General features: G+C 51.1%; 5 protein-coding genes across 5 annotated transcripts; 2 read left to right on the forward strand and 3 right to left on the reverse strand.

Annotated features, from left to right (window-relative positions):
* Nucleotides 1-202: 202 nt before the first annotated feature.
* FIESC28_05000 (uncharacterized protein) lies at nucleotides 203-2,588 on the forward strand (the record flags this gene model as incomplete). Its single annotated transcript, XM_031159147.1, has 2 exons — nucleotides 203-829; nucleotides 876-2,588. 2 exons carry the CDS (start codon nucleotides 203-205, stop codon nucleotides 2,586-2,588), a joined length of 2,340 nt encoding a protein of 779 aa, XP_031016791.1.
* A 977-nt stretch (nucleotides 2,589-3,565) lies between these two features.
* Nucleotides 3,566-5,179, reverse strand: FIESC28_05001 (uncharacterized protein; the record flags this gene model as incomplete). Its single annotated transcript, XM_031159148.1, has 2 exons — nucleotides 3,566-3,788; nucleotides 3,840-5,179. The coding sequence occupies 2 exons, from the start codon at nucleotides 5,177-5,179 to the stop codon at nucleotides 3,566-3,568; spliced, it is 1,563 nt and encodes a 520-aa protein (XP_031016792.1).
* A 5,962-nt stretch (nucleotides 5,180-11,141) lies between these two features.
* FIESC28_05002 (uncharacterized protein) lies at nucleotides 11,142-14,884 on the reverse strand (the record flags this gene model as incomplete). Its single annotated transcript, XM_031159149.1, has 3 exons — nucleotides 11,142-12,931; nucleotides 12,985-13,059; nucleotides 13,108-14,884. The coding sequence occupies 3 exons, from the start codon at nucleotides 14,882-14,884 to the stop codon at nucleotides 11,142-11,144; spliced, it is 3,642 nt and encodes a 1,213-aa protein (XP_031016793.1).
* A 1,468-nt stretch (nucleotides 14,885-16,352) lies between these two features.
* On the forward strand, nucleotides 16,353-17,156 carry FIESC28_05003 (uncharacterized protein; the record flags this gene model as incomplete). The annotated part of the gene is made up of 1 exon (XM_031159150.1): nucleotides 16,353-17,156. One exon carries the CDS (start codon nucleotides 16,353-16,355, stop codon nucleotides 17,154-17,156), a length of 804 nt encoding a protein of 267 aa, XP_031016794.1.
* Nucleotides 17,157-17,528: 372 nt separating this feature from the next.
* FIESC28_05004 (uncharacterized protein) lies at nucleotides 17,529-18,176 on the reverse strand (the record flags this gene model as incomplete). Its single annotated transcript, XM_031159151.1, has 4 exons — nucleotides 17,529-17,624; nucleotides 17,678-17,878; nucleotides 17,948-18,050; nucleotides 18,133-18,176. The coding sequence occupies 4 exons, from the start codon at nucleotides 18,174-18,176 to the stop codon at nucleotides 17,529-17,531; spliced, it is 444 nt and encodes a 147-aa protein (XP_031016795.1).
* Between the last annotated feature and the right edge of the window lie 8 nt (nucleotides 18,177-18,184).

An 18,184-nucleotide genomic window follows, 5' to 3' on the forward strand; every position in this document is an offset into this window, starting at 1 on the left:
AAACCTCCCTCCATAATAATCTACAGCCAAACGGCCAAGTGACTGGTTCATGTGCCGTTTCGAGCTCATTGGCGTTATTATAATTATTCTTCGTGATTTCGGCGATTCAATCAAGTCCAGGAAAGCTAAGACTCAGTGTGTTTCTACCATCCCTATCCTGTGATGCATCACCGCTAATTGTATGTTCAAGATCTTCCGAATCATGCTCCACGAAATCCTCCTCTCCCTCTCGGGACATCCATCCCCTCTCCTCCGAACCGACACCACTCAGCCGCATGCACTATCCGGAATCTCGCCCGCTGAGCGACAACTCCTCGCCTCAGCCGCCCACCTTAGCGAAGTCCACATCAAACTCATCAGTTACACGGCCCAAGTAGCGAACTCACACCCATCGACCATCTGCCGAGCCGTTGCGACAGCCATAGACTCGATCCATCTAGCCGCCTTCCAGCGAAAAGTACTCGATGTCGAGGAGAGCATACTACAAGATGACCCGGAGCTGGTTGGTGCGTACAATATTGTGCCTCTGACGGCTGTCATGGGCGAGTTTAAGGATTGGACTAGGAGAATGGACTGGCTATGGGAGATGGTGCAGTTTATGCTGGCCAAGGATAAGAAGGGCAATGATTGCCATGGCGCGCAGCTTATGGACCGCCTACGGCTTGAGCTACAGAGTGGTTATAGGGATGTTCAAGAGACGGCTTTGAGTCTGGTCGCAGTCGCCGAGACTGCTTGGCTGAAGCAGGTTTCTGCGTGGATCTTATACGGCAGACTTCCAAGTTTTGGAAGTGAAGACTTCTTCGTTCAAAAAGTGGAAGAGTCCGAAGAGGTTAGTCTGAGGACAGATCCTTACAGAGCATTGCTAATGGAAGCAGGAATATATATCACGGTCGAGTCTGTTGCCTGCCTTCGTGACGCCAGGCACAGCTTCTTCCATGCTCTTCATCGGCAAGTCGCTAAATCACATCAGAGTAAAGAGCAATATCGACTCGGGACTTCGTGGTCTGGATCACTTGTCATCCAAACTACAAGAGCTTTCAAGTCTTTCCTTTCCGCTGAAGAGTACCAGCTTTTCTAGAGCCATCATTGCCGTGCGAATATCTCTGTCTGAGAACACACTTCAGAAACTCCTTCCGCTGTCCAAGGTGACGGAAATGCTACAGTTACTCAGAGACTTTTTCCTGCTGGGTCGTGGTGAATTTGCCATGCAGTTGACTCACGAGGCAGACGAGAAGATTCGCAGTCGATGGAGGAGAGCGGATAACTTGGCATATGAGAAGGGCGATGGTTTGAAAAATGTGACGGTCAAAGAGGGTGAGGTTGCTGCAGTTCTTGCTAGAACATGGGCTGTTCTGGCATCTATGCAGGGCCAGCACGCTGAGGAAGACGAGCAACTTGAGCTTGCTCGAGATCTTCTGCGACTCAACCTTACGAAGAGCAAGACGACGACGCCATTGGGATCTGGTTCTGGCCTCAGCCGAGAAGCTGCGAACTTGTTGTCTGAATCACCATTCCGAAACCTTTTATTCTCTGTCCCCTCTTTACTATCTATCCAGATACCTGCACCACTGGATATGGTACTGTCACCATCAGATGTTCAGATTTACTCATGCATCAACGCCTACCTACTATCAATGCGCAGAGCGCACATCCGACTTACCGATCTATGGAAGATCACATCGTTACGACGTCATCACCCAACATCAAGAGGCGATCGGGACCAGATTATTCTTCTTCGAAAGAGATGGACAGCACGATCCTCGTCGATGCGTAGCTCATGGACCACAGCCAGCGCTGCCATTTTCTTCCTTGCCGAAACGGAAGCCTACCTACAGACAGAAATTGTAGCTGGACTGTGGGAGGGTTTTCACGAGTGGTTGACAGCCAACGATCCCAAGCATGGTAGGTCTAGGGCGCCAACGCCTACCAAGTTTCAAGATGAGGATGGTGGTATTGATGAAGAGGATGACGATGAAGATGATTTGTGGCTAAGCAGCGAGAATGATAAAGCTGCAACTCAGAACGATACTTCCAAATCATCGGATTCGACTCCCCCACAAGATCCTCAAACTCTCTCTACAGCACATCGCCTGTACCTACGTACTCTCATTCACCGTCTACTCCTTACTCAACCAACCTTTACACAACCCCTCTACAATCTCCTCATTCACATCGATCATCTCGTTGCTCACTTACACCGGTTACATGCTATCTACACTTCTATCGACTTGGAACAAGACGCCGGTGTAGTCGACGCCTTTGTCGATCTCGAATCCGAAGAGCGCGATGTTAAACGCCGTCTCCACGATATCGAGTCTCGTGTCCGCTCCGGCATAGAAGATGTCGTCGCCGCACTGCGCGCGCTCGAGTCCGATCCAATCTTCACAGCAGAATGGGAGGGCGACACAGCTCCCGCCACTGCAACTGAGGAGGATGACGAGGAAGAGGAGCGACGGGGCAGAGCACGGGACACAGATGACGCAGAGGAACGTGGTGGCTTTACGGCTGCTCGGGTCGGCGGTATCAATCGCCTGCTCATGAAGCTTGATTTTGGCACATGGTTTGGCACGACGGACGGGACACAATGATGTCGAGCAGCAGTAAAATCAACGGCTTCTGACGTCTTCACGATATGCCGCCGTATAGAAAGCACCTAGAGCGAAACTAGTTGGCCAGACCTGCATGGATCTCAATAAAAGACTGCAGAGTGCCAAATCAAGGCACGTCTGCAGCTATGAAAAGCAAAGAAAAGCAAAGAAAAAGAGCCGGACGTTTCCCCCGCGTCTGTGGCGTTACAGTGGCACGATTTCCACGTCCCCAGGTGCATCTAGAGCTGGTTTGACAAGGGTTACATAGGTAGGGAATGCATGAGGGTTTTTTCTGATGGATGGAGGTCCAGGGCCAATGATTGACCTATACCAATGAATAGTTCAGATAGACATGCATCTGTCCAAAGATTTTACACAATACAAAAAGGATTGATTCATTTCGCCGCTCATGTCAGCTCATGATGATATATTATTGTATGCACTTATTAGCCTGATCTGGAGTATCAGGCACTTTTATGCATGTGTCTAGTTCGGTCTAATATTTCGAAGCGATTCAATTCATTCTGAGCCATACCCATTTTCATATCTGGGGTCAGAGGCGTAGTCCAATCCGGGGTAAATCGAGACACCGGGCAGTGTACCAAGCCAAGCCAGATCATTAATCCTAGGGTTTCTCATTTCTCATGGTCCTGTCCCAAAACTCCGAAGCGCCTTACATGCTGATGCCATAGGGATGAGATTTCCAATCCCTCCAGTGCCTATCCATACCTCGCAGCCCTGTCAGTCTGTGACGGGCGTGGGCAAAATAAAACAAAGAAATATCCAATATATACACAACCGTTCTAAACGGAGGAAACAAGAATTGTTAAAACAAAAAGGTAGAAGATGAAAGTTGTTGTCTTGCAGATAATGATGAAGCATGCATGACCTTGTTTTGTGTAGCAAAAACGACCACGATCTGATTGAGACGCTCGGAATGGATGCCAGTTGCAGGTGATCAAAGCTGCTGTTGCCTATCAATATGCAGCGACAGGCTTGCGACCAAATCTTAATGAGCCGCGGCTCGACGAGTGCTCTTCAGAATGGCGACGATGAAAGAAGCTTGGCATGAAAGAGCGGGGATTGGAGTGTACATTGCCAGTGTCCCTTCGAATGGCACGGTGTGAAGGCTTCTTGACTTGCCACCGCTCCTTGATGCAGTCATCAACGAGGGAAATGAGGCCAGTGGAAATAATTACACTAAAATCATGTTAGAACAAATCATCACGAAAGGGGCAAGAAACTACTTACTCAGCCACGTCTGTAATTGCATCAATAATGCTGCTGTCGCTAATCCATATATAGCAAGGAGTGACCCAAGCACCGGCTATTTCGTCGTCGAGGACTTGGTTGGGACTGCGCATCTCAGGAACGATATGAGCCACAGGTGCACCATGACCATCTCGAACAAGATGGAATGAGACGACATTGAGATTCTTGTCAATCACACGCTTCCAGGCGTATGTGTGACCCCACCACTCAAACTCATATCGTTTGTTTGTGCGCCCACCCCGTCGTGCAATGTCTACACGGGCATAGTTGCTGAACTCGAGCTTGATGCGGTTGGTGGGGACCATTCGTGCCTTGGGTTTGGAAGTTTGTGAATCCGACTTCTCTGTGTGATGAGAGCCAGACCAGACGGAAGCGTTGTCAGAATGTGTCAAGGCGCTGGCGGTATTGCTGTTTTTGAAAACAGAAGAGCTGCTGGAGGTCGGTCGGTGAAATGGGGTTGTCATTGTACGCATGGCTGAGCTCATCGATCGCTGAAGCGCTGGGCGTGCTGCAGCAACGGTGTTGATAGGTGCTGGGGCATACTCTCGCTTGGAATTACAGACCTCTCGTCCAGAATCACGGCAATAACGGCGGACTGAGAACTCTCGGCGAGCAAGGTCGTGCATTCGAAGATGGAATAGCTGGACAGCAAGTGTCCGTCGAGTATGTCCGAAGGGGACAACAGTATCGACACGAAGGTTCATGTTACCGTCCGAGGTACAATCGTCATGGCGTACGGCGAGTCGGTCCAACGAAGGAAAGAGGCGAGCAAAGTCTTGAGGCGTAGATGGCCGACAGGGGCGTTCGTTGGAGGTTCCGCGATAAGGTGGCAGCACTGGGGGAATATGAAGTGATTCCGGATCGGACAGGATATAATCCTTATCTGCCTCCTCTTGGCCCTCCTCCCTATCGTCTTCGTCATCGTCGTCGCCGCTTTCCTCGTCCTCTTCCTCTTCCTCTTCCTCTTCCTCCTCATCTTCAGTTTCAATTTGTGCTTCCTCTCCGCCTACAGGCAAGTCCCGACGCAAGGGTGCCATCTCAGACAGTACCGAGTCATATGTAGCGATGGAAGAAGAAGATTCAGTGTCGAATCTTCGCTCAGCAGCTGATTGTACCTTCATGGGCGCCGTCGGCTGGCGATGTTGAGATCCATCAAGGGTCTTGTTGTTTGATCCAGAAGCTGAGTGGTAGGATGTAGGTGCTGTTGATTGGGAGGCTTCTGAAAAGTAGGAGTCGCGGCGTGAATCAGAGTCTGAAGGAGCGGGGGAAGTGGTGATGACAACTTTGCGTTGCCGCCGTAACGATGAATTGGGTGTCATCGTTTGATATTTCTCAATTGAATGAGGTCCAATATTGTGCAATCCAGGTTGATGTTGGAAATGAAATATAGTTCAGGAGATGTTTAAGTGGTCTCGATACTTAGCGTCCAAAGGGGAGATTTTAAGTGATGTCGTGGCGTAGTAATGGCTTGACAGGTGGTCGAGTGATGTAGACTGTGAAGTATATAACACAGCCAGGTTCTGTCAGGTTGAGTCAGAGGGTTAAAGTCGGTGTATATCAGTGTCGTGAATGTGAAGAAAGAATCACAAGAGATATATCTTCTTAAAGTCGGGTCTGCCTTGATATGGATGGTAGACTAATAGACGTTGGTTGAAGGTGGGGAGGGGGGCTTATTTGGTACCGAGCCTGGCCTTAATACGCAACCAGTGGAGCTTAAGATGCCAGGGGTACGGTAAGACGTGTGCTGTGCTCAGGCATGGACTCGAGGCCACATCAGGAACCTGGTCGATTCTCTCAGGCGGGACGGACCACTTTGGGACCACCTGTCAACCCGGACCACGGCGGGGAGGGAAGAAACGCCTCGCCCCGGCCTCAGGCTCGACCATCTCATAATCATGCTTAGGTAGGTTAACCTTCAATAGACACCCCCCTAGTGCCTCTCGTTGCAGCCAGCGGTGACACTGTTGCAGCCTTAGCATCTCTGTAGTTTACTGTTGGATGGCAGAGTTTGAGTGAGCAATATCCAGTCGTAGAGGACAGCATTGCTACCATAACGCCGACGGTTAAAGAGACAATTGAGACACAGGCGATGCCGTGAAAGAAAAGTTGGCCATCGTTAGGGAGGCGATTTCAACGGTAACTCAGGTGGGTGACAACCCCACGCGATGCATTCCGACTTTTGACACACATCGCACACGACTATCGCAGTCGAATGTCTAATAAGAGAACATAATTGCAGTACTCGTCCGCAGAAGTATGTAGATGACTCTGTTTCGTAGCAGGGTTTGGTTTAAGTTGCAGTCTTGCAGAGGGCCCCGGATGAGATCCCTAGTGTGCGTCTGTAGCTGCTGGCCACTAAAATGAGCGTGAGGGTGCGCGTGTGAGGACGTTGTGACGGTGTACCATCCTAGGGCAGGCCACAGCTGGGGGTGCAGTGGCTGTTAGGAAGCTCATGTCAAGCTCATAGTCACACCATAGGTGGGCTGTTGCCTCGTCCCGTCGATTCGGTCTTCCTGGGGTGATGGGCGACAATCCTGTCTCAGTCAGGGTCACGGATTTCCAAGCCCGTCGATCGATGGGATCTCACTCAAGTGGTCGATCAAGTCAAGCGCGTGTTGGCGCAGTATGATTAATTACAGTACTAGAGTTGACGACTGCGGCGATGATATCGGATCAGAATTCAAGGTGGTCTCGGACCAAGACCGAACGAATACTGTAACTAACCTGCTGCTTAGCTGCTGTAACTTGAGATGCTTTGTTTTAGAGTACGAGGTTTGGGGAGGACCCTTACCAACGTTACCGTTCTCCAAGTTCCCAAAAACCCGCCAATCTTTTGTGACCACGCACAGAGTCAGAGCTGTGTTCCCTTTCTTTCCTTGCACTTTCCCCGGCGAGATCACAGTGGAGCAAAGGTGTTGAAACTCGGTTCGTCGTGCGTTGGCTCACGGCCCAGTTATTGCTCATCATCGATAAACCAAACGAATTGTAAGCCCTGTACGTCTCAGTTTCGCGAGCAAAAGAAGACTGCGGGTTTGTGGGAGATGTCCCGGCTGGTTCAATGCTGCAGTATCAGTGCAGTACAAGGCTAGGTAGGTAAAGAGGCCTTGCAAGGGTTATTGGAGGTTGTCCTGATTCATCGTGAGAGATTCCATCATCGTCTGAAGTGAGGTGAGCGATGCAGAGAATTTTGGTCAAGTCACGAGGCGTTCCAATGGATTGTATTTCCCTTTTCGTCTGGTCCATCCGTACCTTCCTCTATGAGTTTCTGTGGTGTTTTGCACGGAAGGTGCCTCACAGGCTTCCACTTTCACCTACCTGCCTTGCCTAGGTACCAAGGTGATTCTTTGCACACCTCAGGCATTACATATCGTGAGAAATACAACATCCTCAGGCTCCCCCAAATTTGGTCCTGCGCATACCTACCTACCTAGCCAAGTAGGTGCATCATGTTACGACTTCACAACTATTCAAGTTAGAGAAATTCCATGGGCTAGGCTATCATAGTCATGTCTGTGCATCCCATCCCGTCCAATCCTTGCATACCTTTCAGGATACATGTACTGTAACTCAACGTTTCCTTCACCATCCACATGGATAGTCAGCTTCCACCAACCATTCGATGGATCAACCATCCAAGTCAATTTTCACTTTGACGCTTTCCGGGTCTTTTGGCTTCTCTTCTTGATCCAGAATGTCTTGGGCCACCCCCGATGACCCCGGAATCTCTTATGCAAGGCCGATTGGATCCCACGGTATCTCACTCTTCACCTCTTTCGCCCATGGCTTGCGCAGAATCTCTCTAGTCTTAGGGACCTCTCTAAGTGTCAGATGAATTGACCCCGGGGAGCATAAGAGACGAAATAACTTCTCCATTTTAGGTCAGTTTAGACCGGCACTTAGGCTACTTTATTTCTGTAGCCTAAGTCTTAGAGGACAATTCTTCTGACATCCACCTGCGACCTAACGTTAGCTCACTGTTGTTGTTGCCGTGGCTTATCGATCATGGTGGAACGCGTCAGCCTTCTCTGTCCACCGCGTTTGCCTCATGAGTATGTTGAGCAAGAGGCAGCCTTCTGTGCTGGCAATGTCGGTGACGAGGCTGCAATGACGATTATGCTATGACTGAGCCACGGGCTTCTTGTCATCGTCAATCGAGACGGTCAGGCTGCGACAGGCCTCGACTCCGCCTTTCGCCTAACCGACTTAGTGTCGAACTGCTGCTATTTAGGGGACCTGTCATAACATGGGTCCTTTAGGCAAGCAAGCTGTCCTACATAGTACCTACACAGCAAAATCCCTCTCCACAGGCCTACAGCTTGCAACACCAGCCTCGACGATCTTTCCACTGCGCCAGATTGACAGGTTTATCAGCGTATCAAAGCTGGAATTTGGTTGACTCATTGCAACTAACTAGGCGCTGGGCCGTGCCGTGCGCAGCGGGTCAGCCAACTCAAAGCTTTGCTGGCTGTTGATATCTGGACGACGGTGGATATCGTAAGGCTGTTTGTTTGGAAACAAATGTTACAACCCAGCTGCGGTGACGTCTGTGCTAGTCTACCCTTATCTAGACATGTATAATGGGGTTTGACTGATGGCATTTCGAATTTTGCAAAAGTCGATGTTGACATCCAAGGAAAGCCCTGCTAACCAAGTGGGAACCAAACTCCTGCACTCCTGCAGCAGCATCGTGATTACGCCCGGGTGTGTAGGACACAGGACGCCATGAACTCTTTGAAGCATCTGGGTCTCATTAACACATTGATGTGAGTTGCTACACAGACACAGTCGTTCAGCAAATGCTCTACATAAACACAAGCGAGAGGGAGCATCTTCAATTTCGACCCGACCAGTGTGTCCTACCCTGCAGCTCCTCACACCTCTTCGTTTGCATCGCACGCGCTGAGGATGCGCGTTGACCACCAACATGACCGACCCATCGAGATGCAGTCCTTGTTCATGTGTTGACCGCCGATTCGCCCTCGTGAGCTCTGTCCCCTGTTCGATAGATGTTTGGACCAATCCCAAGACCTCTAGTTCTTGTCTTGATCGAACCAGCACCCTGAATATCTTGTTCGCAGTCTTTAGAATCAGTGTAATTATCAACGCATCGGCTTCTCATCTTTCTTGGCGTTGTGTGCCTGTGCCTGACCAGCATGAGGCCGCAATATCGGCCTGCAGCTCTTTTGCTAGAAGCCCGAGGAAGCGGAATCCGCTTACACTTCCACCCAACTAAATCGGAGATGGTTGTATTGCCGTTTTGGACGACCTACACGAAGCTGGAGTCGGACCATCTTGGATAAACCACTCATGGAGCTCTATGTCGTCACTGCAATATGTTTGGTAATCTTCGAATCTAGAGGTCACCGAGCTGACCTCACTTTGTCTCTGGTCTTGCCCAATCTCAGTCGACTCGACCTAAGCCGCGTTTTAGCGGAGTTGATCTGTTTCCTCGTCCAACTTTTCGCTACTGCACCTATCCGAGACCAGCAGGTCGGATTGACGCAATGCTACGGGAACTAAGCTCGCTACTGCACAGTTGCTTAATCGAGAAGTTGACAGCATCATGGCGCTTAGACGATGGGTGTCATGACAAAGGTCTCCAGTGATGCCAGATACGTAGATCAATCGATGTCAGGCCTCAGAGTCAATAGCCGCCAACAACTCTATGGTATCGACAATCAGCAAAGCCGTATACCCGATATTCAGACTAAGGGGAATATGTCGCCTCACTTTGCGCCTGAAATGCTCTATTTCCCCATGCTTCAACCACTTGCTGGATATGGGGCCACCGGCCCGTAGGTGGAACATGCGAAATATGCCACTATCAGGCTCTTGCAGAATGTGCTCCCGGCTAGAATGGCGATGCCTGGAGGATTTGGGAACGATCCGAATGGACGGGCTCCAGACCTTCCGATCCTGGATCCTTTGTTGCTACTCCCCTCAAGCAGTTGCACATTGTGCCTAACAAGTGAATGAGAATCAGCCATTTGCTGAATATGAGTTTCCCATGCTCAATATGCTGCCGCCCGAGTTGTTCTTCGTGTTTCAACCGCAGGTCTTAACCATCATCTGCCTGCCGTCACAACCACATGAGCAATCAACCATAGGTTGTTCATATGCAGCTTCCTAGTTAGGCATATCTCTTATTCACTGGGCCATAGTGCAATGCCTTATTGCCATAGAACTTCAATTCCTGTTCTCTCTGACCCCCGGAAGGTATGGTCCGATTTGTCATCTCATTTCTCACCTAGGGAATACTGGCCTAATGATATCTTATCCAAGCTCTCAAGGTGGCCAAGAACCAATGTCTGCTACTACAAGGGCGAAACTACCAGGTGGGCAACAGAAGAATTGTCTTCTCAGGCTTAAGCTACAACAATAAAGTAGCATAAGTGCTAGGATAAGCCAGCATAAAGTGACCAAAGTATTTGATCTCTTAGGATTTTGGGGTCAATTCTTCTGATACCCTGAGGACTACTAAGACCGTTTGTTCAAGCTTGAGTTGTACATGTGCTTCTGCCATTTCTGAACTTTCGATTTGATATACCTCTTTTGTTGCATAAGCGTGATAACTGTAGGAGCCTCTCGCCCAACACCACCTTTCCCATACTGGTGTTGTCTCATGCGACTTAGTTCTCTCTTCGACTTATTTGCTGAGGACCCGTGCAATAAGTTTACCTGAGTGGTCAGTGAACTTGTCATCTCTTTGGTCTGAGCTCAACCTCCGTCCGCCGTTGAAGATCTTGCCGATCAAAAACAAAGGAAGAGGCATGATGCTTGTTTGGGCTTATACAATGTAACCTCACAAAGCGCAGCCCGTAGCAGACTAGATAGATAGAAACGTGGCCGTACAACTGCTGTGTAGACGGCCGGACCGTGCCTGAAATAAAGTATATGTCTCGGATTCATGCGAGACTTGTTTGAAGCGGAGACAAGCATGGGATTTCATATGCGTAGGACACCAAAGTCAGAGGTGTCAGTGACACAAACACAGGGAAGGATCATCGGTCGATAACATAACCTTCTGAATCGAACTGCTTTACAACTAACTAAATCTTTCATGTTCCACTCGTCCCCCGTCTTGAATGTACACACCTCTTGCAGTGCTTATATCCTTCTCCTGTATCGCTCTTGGACTCTTAACCCACCACTCAACGCCTTGGGATACAGCCACGGCCCAGCGGCCAGTCTTGACTCCTTCCTGTCATTCGTCGTCGTCATCATCATAGACATCCTCTTACGAAGATACTCATCACTCTCGCTGCGTCGTTTCCAGCTGTACTAAGACTGGCTGTTCCAGCCAACCCAGCTCCGCGGCATGACGCGCCAGATCTTGACCTCTCCGCTACGCAGATCGTCAAGCTTGAAGCTTTCCACCTTGACCTTCTTGCTCTCACGGCCCTGCTCCCATGCGCGTACCTTCTTCTTGGTACCATCCCACTCGGCTACAACCGCGACGTGGTCAGGTTTGCCCACCTCAGCAGAGTACTTTGCATGCATCGGGCCGTGCTTGCCCTGGAACTTGGCGTTACGGATGGTGATGATGTCGCCAGCTCGAATCATGTCGTTCTGCTGGGTCGATGCGTTGGCCATGTTCGAGTATACAAGGGCGCCGTATGCGCGAGTACCAACGGGAGGCAGGACATCCTTGTAAGGCTTGAGGAGTTCCAAGACAAGACCTTGAGGTGTACCGTCTGCAACGACTGAATCCTTCTTAGATGCTACTGCCGTCGAGATCTGACGACCGAAGCGTTCATAGTATTCCTCCATCTGGTCCTGTCGAAGCGCACGCGGTGGGGGTTCGTGGCGCTGCTCCAACTGAACATCTGATGGGTCGTAGGGATCATAGCGGACAGTCAAGAAAGTTTGCGAGTAGTCTTGATATAGGATGGAAATTTCGCGTGTGATCGTCGTTTGTTGCCCGCCATTCGTAGATGTCGACTCCTCGGCCTCAAAGTAGATATCTTTACGGCCTTGGAGTGCAGGTGGTACCTGGTTAGATTGCTTCCACCAGCCACTCTGCATAGCCAGATCCATATCGTTAGCAATGAACCCCGACTCCATCGACATCGAAGGTCGGTGCATATCCATGGACCGTCTGTTTCCAGCAGTAGCTCTTGATATATCAAGGGACTGTCGGTTGGAGGTGCGACCAGGCACAGCTGGAGGAGGGGGTCGTCGGTCCATAGGAGAAGTTACAGATGGAGATGGAGGGAATGCAGTCTCTTCCTCGATCTTTGGTGTCCTAGGGGCATATGCGTGTCCTCCAGGGGGTACCGAGTAGTTGTATGGGTCGTAATCCTCTTCGGGACGAGGTGATTGAGGCGGCTGCGGGGGTAGGATATTAGCTGGAGGGGGAGGTGGTGCTGCGCGTGGCACGTCGACAGAAGGCCGCTTGTCGGCAGGAGGAGGGGGAGGAGCAGCGCGAGGTGTTTCCATTGACTGTCGCTTGTTCTCTGGGGGTGGTTGCGAAGGAACAGGTGGAGGTACAGCTCTAGGAGCCACTGCAGAAGGAACAGGAGGTGGTATATTGGCGGGAGCATCAGATGCGGGGGATAGGAGAGTGTTGTCTTCCAGACTCGAGTCCCGGGCGTGAGACTTCAAAGCGTCCTTATGAGGAACCGAGGAAGCAATGTCAGTATCGTAGTCGCCCTCGTATTCAGTGAGTTCCTCAGCCTCCTCCTCGCCGGCTTGAGGAGGCCCTCTGGGCTGTGCCAAGGAATCTTGGGTCGATTGTCGTCGAGGGACACCGGGTGGGGGAGGAGGTGGTGGTCGACTCTGTGTAGGAGGAGCAGGTGCAGATCCTGGAATAGGAGGCGGTAGTCGACTTAACCTGTTGCTAGCGTTGGACCCTGGAGAAATAGGACTGAAGTCTTCACGAGTTGGAGAAAGTGGTGGCGACCTTGAAGGCAAGTGAGGAGGTTGAACTGGTGGTGGCGGCATGGGAGGAGACCTTGCAACCATGGTAGGCCTTTCTCTCTCACTATCACGACCGCCAGAAAGTTCATCCCCAGACTCAGATCCGTCTGACTGGGATTTTGCGTCGGCGGGAGGTGGGGGTGGTGGTCGAGCTACGGAGACATGAGTCTAAATCGTCTTATTTAGAAGATGGTTAGTTACTTACAATCAGATGGCACAGGAGGTGGCGCTCCTCGGCTGCCAGGTACAGGAGGAGCTCCCGCGGGTTCTCTAGGAGGAACTAAGCAACATTAGTATCACGTTTGGACTGTCAATTCCAACAACGTACTTGTAGGGATGGAGTGAGGTGCTGGAGTGGCCTCACTATCTTCATCCTCGTCCGGTGTCTCGGCAGGCTGTGAAGGTACTGGAGGTGGCGGCGCACGAGCAGCTGGTTCAGGTTCCGTCTCAGGATGCGCTGGCTCTTCTGGCTTACTTGGACCGCCGAATCCAGGAAGAGGCATCATTGCAGGAACCGGCGGGGCAGCCTGGGATGTTGGTGAGGCCTCACTAATGCTGTCATCGACAGAAGACTGCTCTGGCTTCGGTGCTGGTTTCTTCTTCTTGGGTGGAGGCGCTGGCGCTGGCATAGGCGCACCAAACATACCGTGGAAACCCATACCGCCGCTCATCTTAGCCATTCTAGCCCTCAACTCTTCCTTGCGCCTGACTTCAGGGTCAACCTCCTCCTCCTCTTCTTCCTCCACTTCCTCTGCTTCGTCGCTCTCCTGCTTCTTGGGTGCTTCAGGGGGAGGACCAGCATGGATAGGTAATGCGGGCGCCTGTGGCGCAACCCTGGACGTATCATCGCTATCTTCACGTTCTGTCAGGTCGTCATTGCCTTCAGTGGTGTCACCAGCACCAGACATGTCTGCCTCGTTCCCATCATGAACAAGTTCCGCGGCGGGTCCCTTGGACGATTTACGGCGCGCAGGAGGTGGCATTCGGGTTGCTTGGGGCTCGTCTGTAGATGTTCGAGCCTCGTTATCCTGGGTGTCACTTCGCTCAAGGGGAGTTGGAGGCTCTTGAGGTGACGTCTCCGTCTCGGCTGGGGCCTCAGCATGACCGACACTCTCACGTTTCTTCTGAGGCTTTTTAGGTTTCTCCTTCTTAGCAGCAGCATCGGCATGTCGCGCAGCCTGCTCCTGCTGCTGTTTTTGAAGAAGCGCAATGCGCTCTTTTAGACTAGTAGGTTTTGGTTGATCCTCAGTTTCGCCTCCTTGGGCTTCGGTTGGCACAAGCCCCGCTCGCTCAGCTTGTCCTTGCGTCTCAGCCTCTCGTTCCTTGATTTCAGGATCCTCATCGCGCCGATAAACTTTGGCTGTTTGAGATTGCTGCGGTGGAGGTATAAAAGCGTTGCGGCTTGGAGGAGGAGCCACAAACGGCTTCTTGATAAAACCTGTACCTGTTCCAGCGAGACCACTCGGTTTGAAGGGTGCAACAGGAGGCGCCGCGGGTTTGTTAAAAGCCGCAATGCGATCCTTGAACGAGCTGGACTTGGGCTTCTCTGTCACTGGGGGTGGTCCAGAAGGCTTGGGTTTAGGTGAAGCCGCAGCTGGTGGTTGAACTGGAGCGGGGACCGGAGGCTCAGCAGCTTTAGGGACTGCCGGAGGCGGGGGAGCCGCAGCCGGAGCGGGCTCGGCGGGCTTTGGAGCAGACTCCGGGATAGCCGGGGCAGATGGTTCGGGAACGGCGTGCTGATGTATGGGCTCATGGGCTTCTTCGATCTCGGGCTCGGGCTCGGGTGCAGGCACTGGAGGAGGCGCTTGTTGAACAGGTGGCGGTGGGGGAGAAGCGATATCTTCGGCGGGTTGAGCAGTTTCGGGCTCCTTCTTGGTGCGAGTTCGAGCTGGACGAGGTGGTGCGGTTGGCTCAAACTTTTCGACAAAGTTTCGGGGGAAGATGCCCTCTTGCTTTACACCTTGGTCGTCAAGGTATTCCCCGCCATACCAGTCGGCATCCTCCTCATCGGTTACAGTGATAACTTGTCCAATACCGAAGTTGAGGTCATCCTCATGAGGGGACGAGTACTCGTAGATAGCCTTGACCTTGAATGGCGCGGCCATTTTGCTGGTAATTGATCCTCTGAAAGCTCTCTTGCAGGACAGATGCTGCCCGAGGCTCGGATCTAAGCTGCTCTGCTCGGGGCGTGTGGCTGTATGGAGTACGAAAGTACAGTACGTGATTGTTCGTAGGTCAACAACAGCTCGCTCGCTTGGTAGAGTGTGGGGCACGACAGGGGGGCGTCGTCAGCCTGTGGGATCGAGTGAGGCGGGGGAGAGTATAGTACTGGATTGCTTGGAGGCGCAGTTGAATGGTGAAGACAATTGTCCGGTTTTTAGATATGTACTGAAAATTATTATGCGCGATGTTGGGGGTCTTAATAAGAAGATGCAGGGCGATACAAGCAAGCAAGAGACAAGAGAGATGAGTTGCAGGTTGCAAGGAGGCGGCGGTGGTGTTTAGCGGAGCATAGACCAGAGCCTAAGGTAGAGCTGGGGCGTTTGTCGACGTCAGCGCTATGAGCAAGCAGAGTCGTAAAGGATGAGCCCGTCACTCCGTCTATCTCACGGCTAAAAGTGTTAGGCGCGAGGACAACGGTACCTCGGAGCTAACAGTACTGAAGTAGAGTTAGTACTACAATAACATTGAACATTGGAGAAGTTCCCAACCAAGTTGGTGCCTAGCCCCGATGATAGTCGGTCATGTTTTAACAAGATAAGGCGTCAAGAAATGTGGATGACAGTGATGCAAGACATATGATGAAGTCGGAAAACAACTGCGAGTCGAGGGATTGCATTGCGCTTTATCTCTAATTCGTGGGGTCATGAGGTAGTGGTAGTCAGTCGCTATGGCCGAGCAGTCCGGATGGCAGACATTGGATGGATCCATTAGGTTGGCATGAGAACATGGGGGCCTTGTAGAAACACTGATTTAAAACATCCGTCCAAGCGTAATACCAAGGCATAGACCATATGCTAGCAAGACTGTGAAACTTTGAAACCAGTGCCTTATACCATTCGCGTCCAATAGATGCAACCAGAGGAAAAGACGACCGTTCTTGATGCCGTGCAACAATGCATCATGGAACGATTCTTTGTTTCAATTGGTCCCCTAGGTCCTTCCAATCTCCCGAGACTACTGATTCTGGGGTCCATTCCTTGTAGGAAAAAGCAGTGAACCTTAATAGTGAGCGTTGATGTCCTTAGTAGTTTACATACACTTTATTGTCAACACGCACAGTCTAAGTCATACTCGAATCAGAAACTAGGCTTTGATTATATTAGACATATAACAGTTCAGTCACTTTTTATAACTTGGACCAATATATCAGGGCGTTTATTTCATACGTTGTAAATTTAGATCTCATGGAGGTTTTCTGCCATGGGTGATAGAGGGCTTCTACCGGGTAGTGGCACCTACAGAGCTAACTGTGGCGGCGGGGCTCTTCTGATCTTTCCGAGCTCTCGGATTTGAATGCTACAGTACGGATACACATCCTTTCCATCTTCAAGATCGCAACACTCACCCATCATGGCCTCAAGCTCTAAGCAACCACCAAAGGGTATTCTCAAGAAGCCCAAGTCCATGAAAGAGCGGGATGCCGACCCTAAAGAGATCGCCATCGCGCATGCTAAGATCATCCAGCATCGCAAGGACCTTGAAGCAGAAATCCTTGATAGCTTGGTCATCCTCTCCGAATACCCTCTTGTTCGCGAATCTCCTTACAATGCCTCGAACCCTGCTTCGTCCGACATAGCCGACTTCAAGGCTCACGTACGCCTATTCCAGCCCTCCGATTACGACGACCTCATCATCGAGCGCAATGTGAATGAGCTTTGTGGTTATACCCTCTGTGCACGACCACGCAGGAACACAGGGCCTGGCGGTCAGTGGAAGATCGCTTCCAACGGCAACATCATGAAGCGCGAGGACCTTGAAAAATGGTGTTCTCAACAATGCGCTCGCCGCGCCCTTTACGTCAAGGTTCAGCTTAATGAGACAGCTGCATGGGAACGTGCAGGTATTCCTGATATCGAGATTGATCTGCTCGACGAGGACAAGTCCAAAGAAACGGATGTTGACAGGGCTACCCGAGAGATGGGCCAACTCAAGCTGGAAGAGCAAAGGCAAGCGGCCCGTGATACTGCGGCCCTGGCTCTCGAACGAGGCGAACCTGATGCATCTCAAAGCAAGAGCAAAAAGATGAACATTACGCTCAAGGAGAAGGATGCAAAAGCACCCTCCACAACACCCGGCAAGTCCGAGGTTTACGATGCCGAACACTTACTCGTCGAAGGCTACAAAACAAAACTGAAGTTGAAGGATGACGAATAGAAGCAAGAGGAAATCAAGTGACAGTATGCATAGGATAGGCGTTAGATGGCACATGTATCACATAACAGCATAATAAGAAAAAGATACCCCTTCACGACCGTGACATCACTGCTCGGTGTTAAGGATATGAAGGACAGTCCCTCAATCCCTCGGCTCAGTCCCGGTCATGCGAACTGGCCTTGGGCAAGGTCACATTCACAGAAACAGGAGAAGTAACTTGGCGATCAAGCGTCATCTCTGGAGATATCCAGAGAATCGGCGACACCTTGGGGGGTTGTAAAGTCTTTCTTTGAGACCTATGCACTCACTGTCCTAAGACGCCTAGTGAAACCCTTGAAATTCCAGACACCCATAATCCCAAACAACATTTTTTTAGTCGCGGCGAGGGCGGTCGCCGTATCGTCGTCCACCACGCTCGGGAATCTGCTGCTGGGTGACGGGGATGACGTTGACGGGGATAGACTCGAACTGCATACACTGTTAGCATCTTGTCCAACGCTTGCTGATACCGGGAGACGTACGCCAAGGTGCTTGAGGAGATCCTTGGTCTCGCCATCGACGTCGAGCTGGCCACTCTCGGAGTTCTGGGTGAAGTCCAGAGCGGAGACCTCAGGAACGAACTGATCCTTGCGCTCACGCTCCTCCTCCTGAAGCTTGAAGGAGATACCGCGGACGGGACCACGCTGAATACGCTTCATCAAGTGGGTGGTGTAGCCGGCAATCTAAGATGCCTCAATTAGTCCATGTCTTCGGTTTTTGCTCGTTTTGAGCCGGAATTTCGAATTTCGCACCTTGTTGCGGAGGCGCTTGGAGGCGATGATAGCGATCTCATCACAGATACGCTTGTTGGTCTCAAAGTCTAATGTGAGACGAGGGTAGTACCTCTCTATCACGCTAGAATTTCCGTTAGAAACGACTCCAAACCCTTCTTTCTAGAATCTAGAAGAAAAAGGCTTTCTTTTGATATAAGACTTACACCTTGGCGGACTTCTTGACGGTCTTGGTACGAACGCGACCCATTTTGGCGG

This window comes from Fusarium coffeatum (assembly GCF_003316985.1).
Source record: "Fusarium coffeatum strain FIESC_28 chromosome Unknown BRIP53273_contig_108, whole genome shotgun sequence".
Classification (NCBI taxonomy): domain Eukaryota; kingdom Fungi; phylum Ascomycota; class Sordariomycetes; order Hypocreales; family Nectriaceae; genus Fusarium; species Fusarium coffeatum.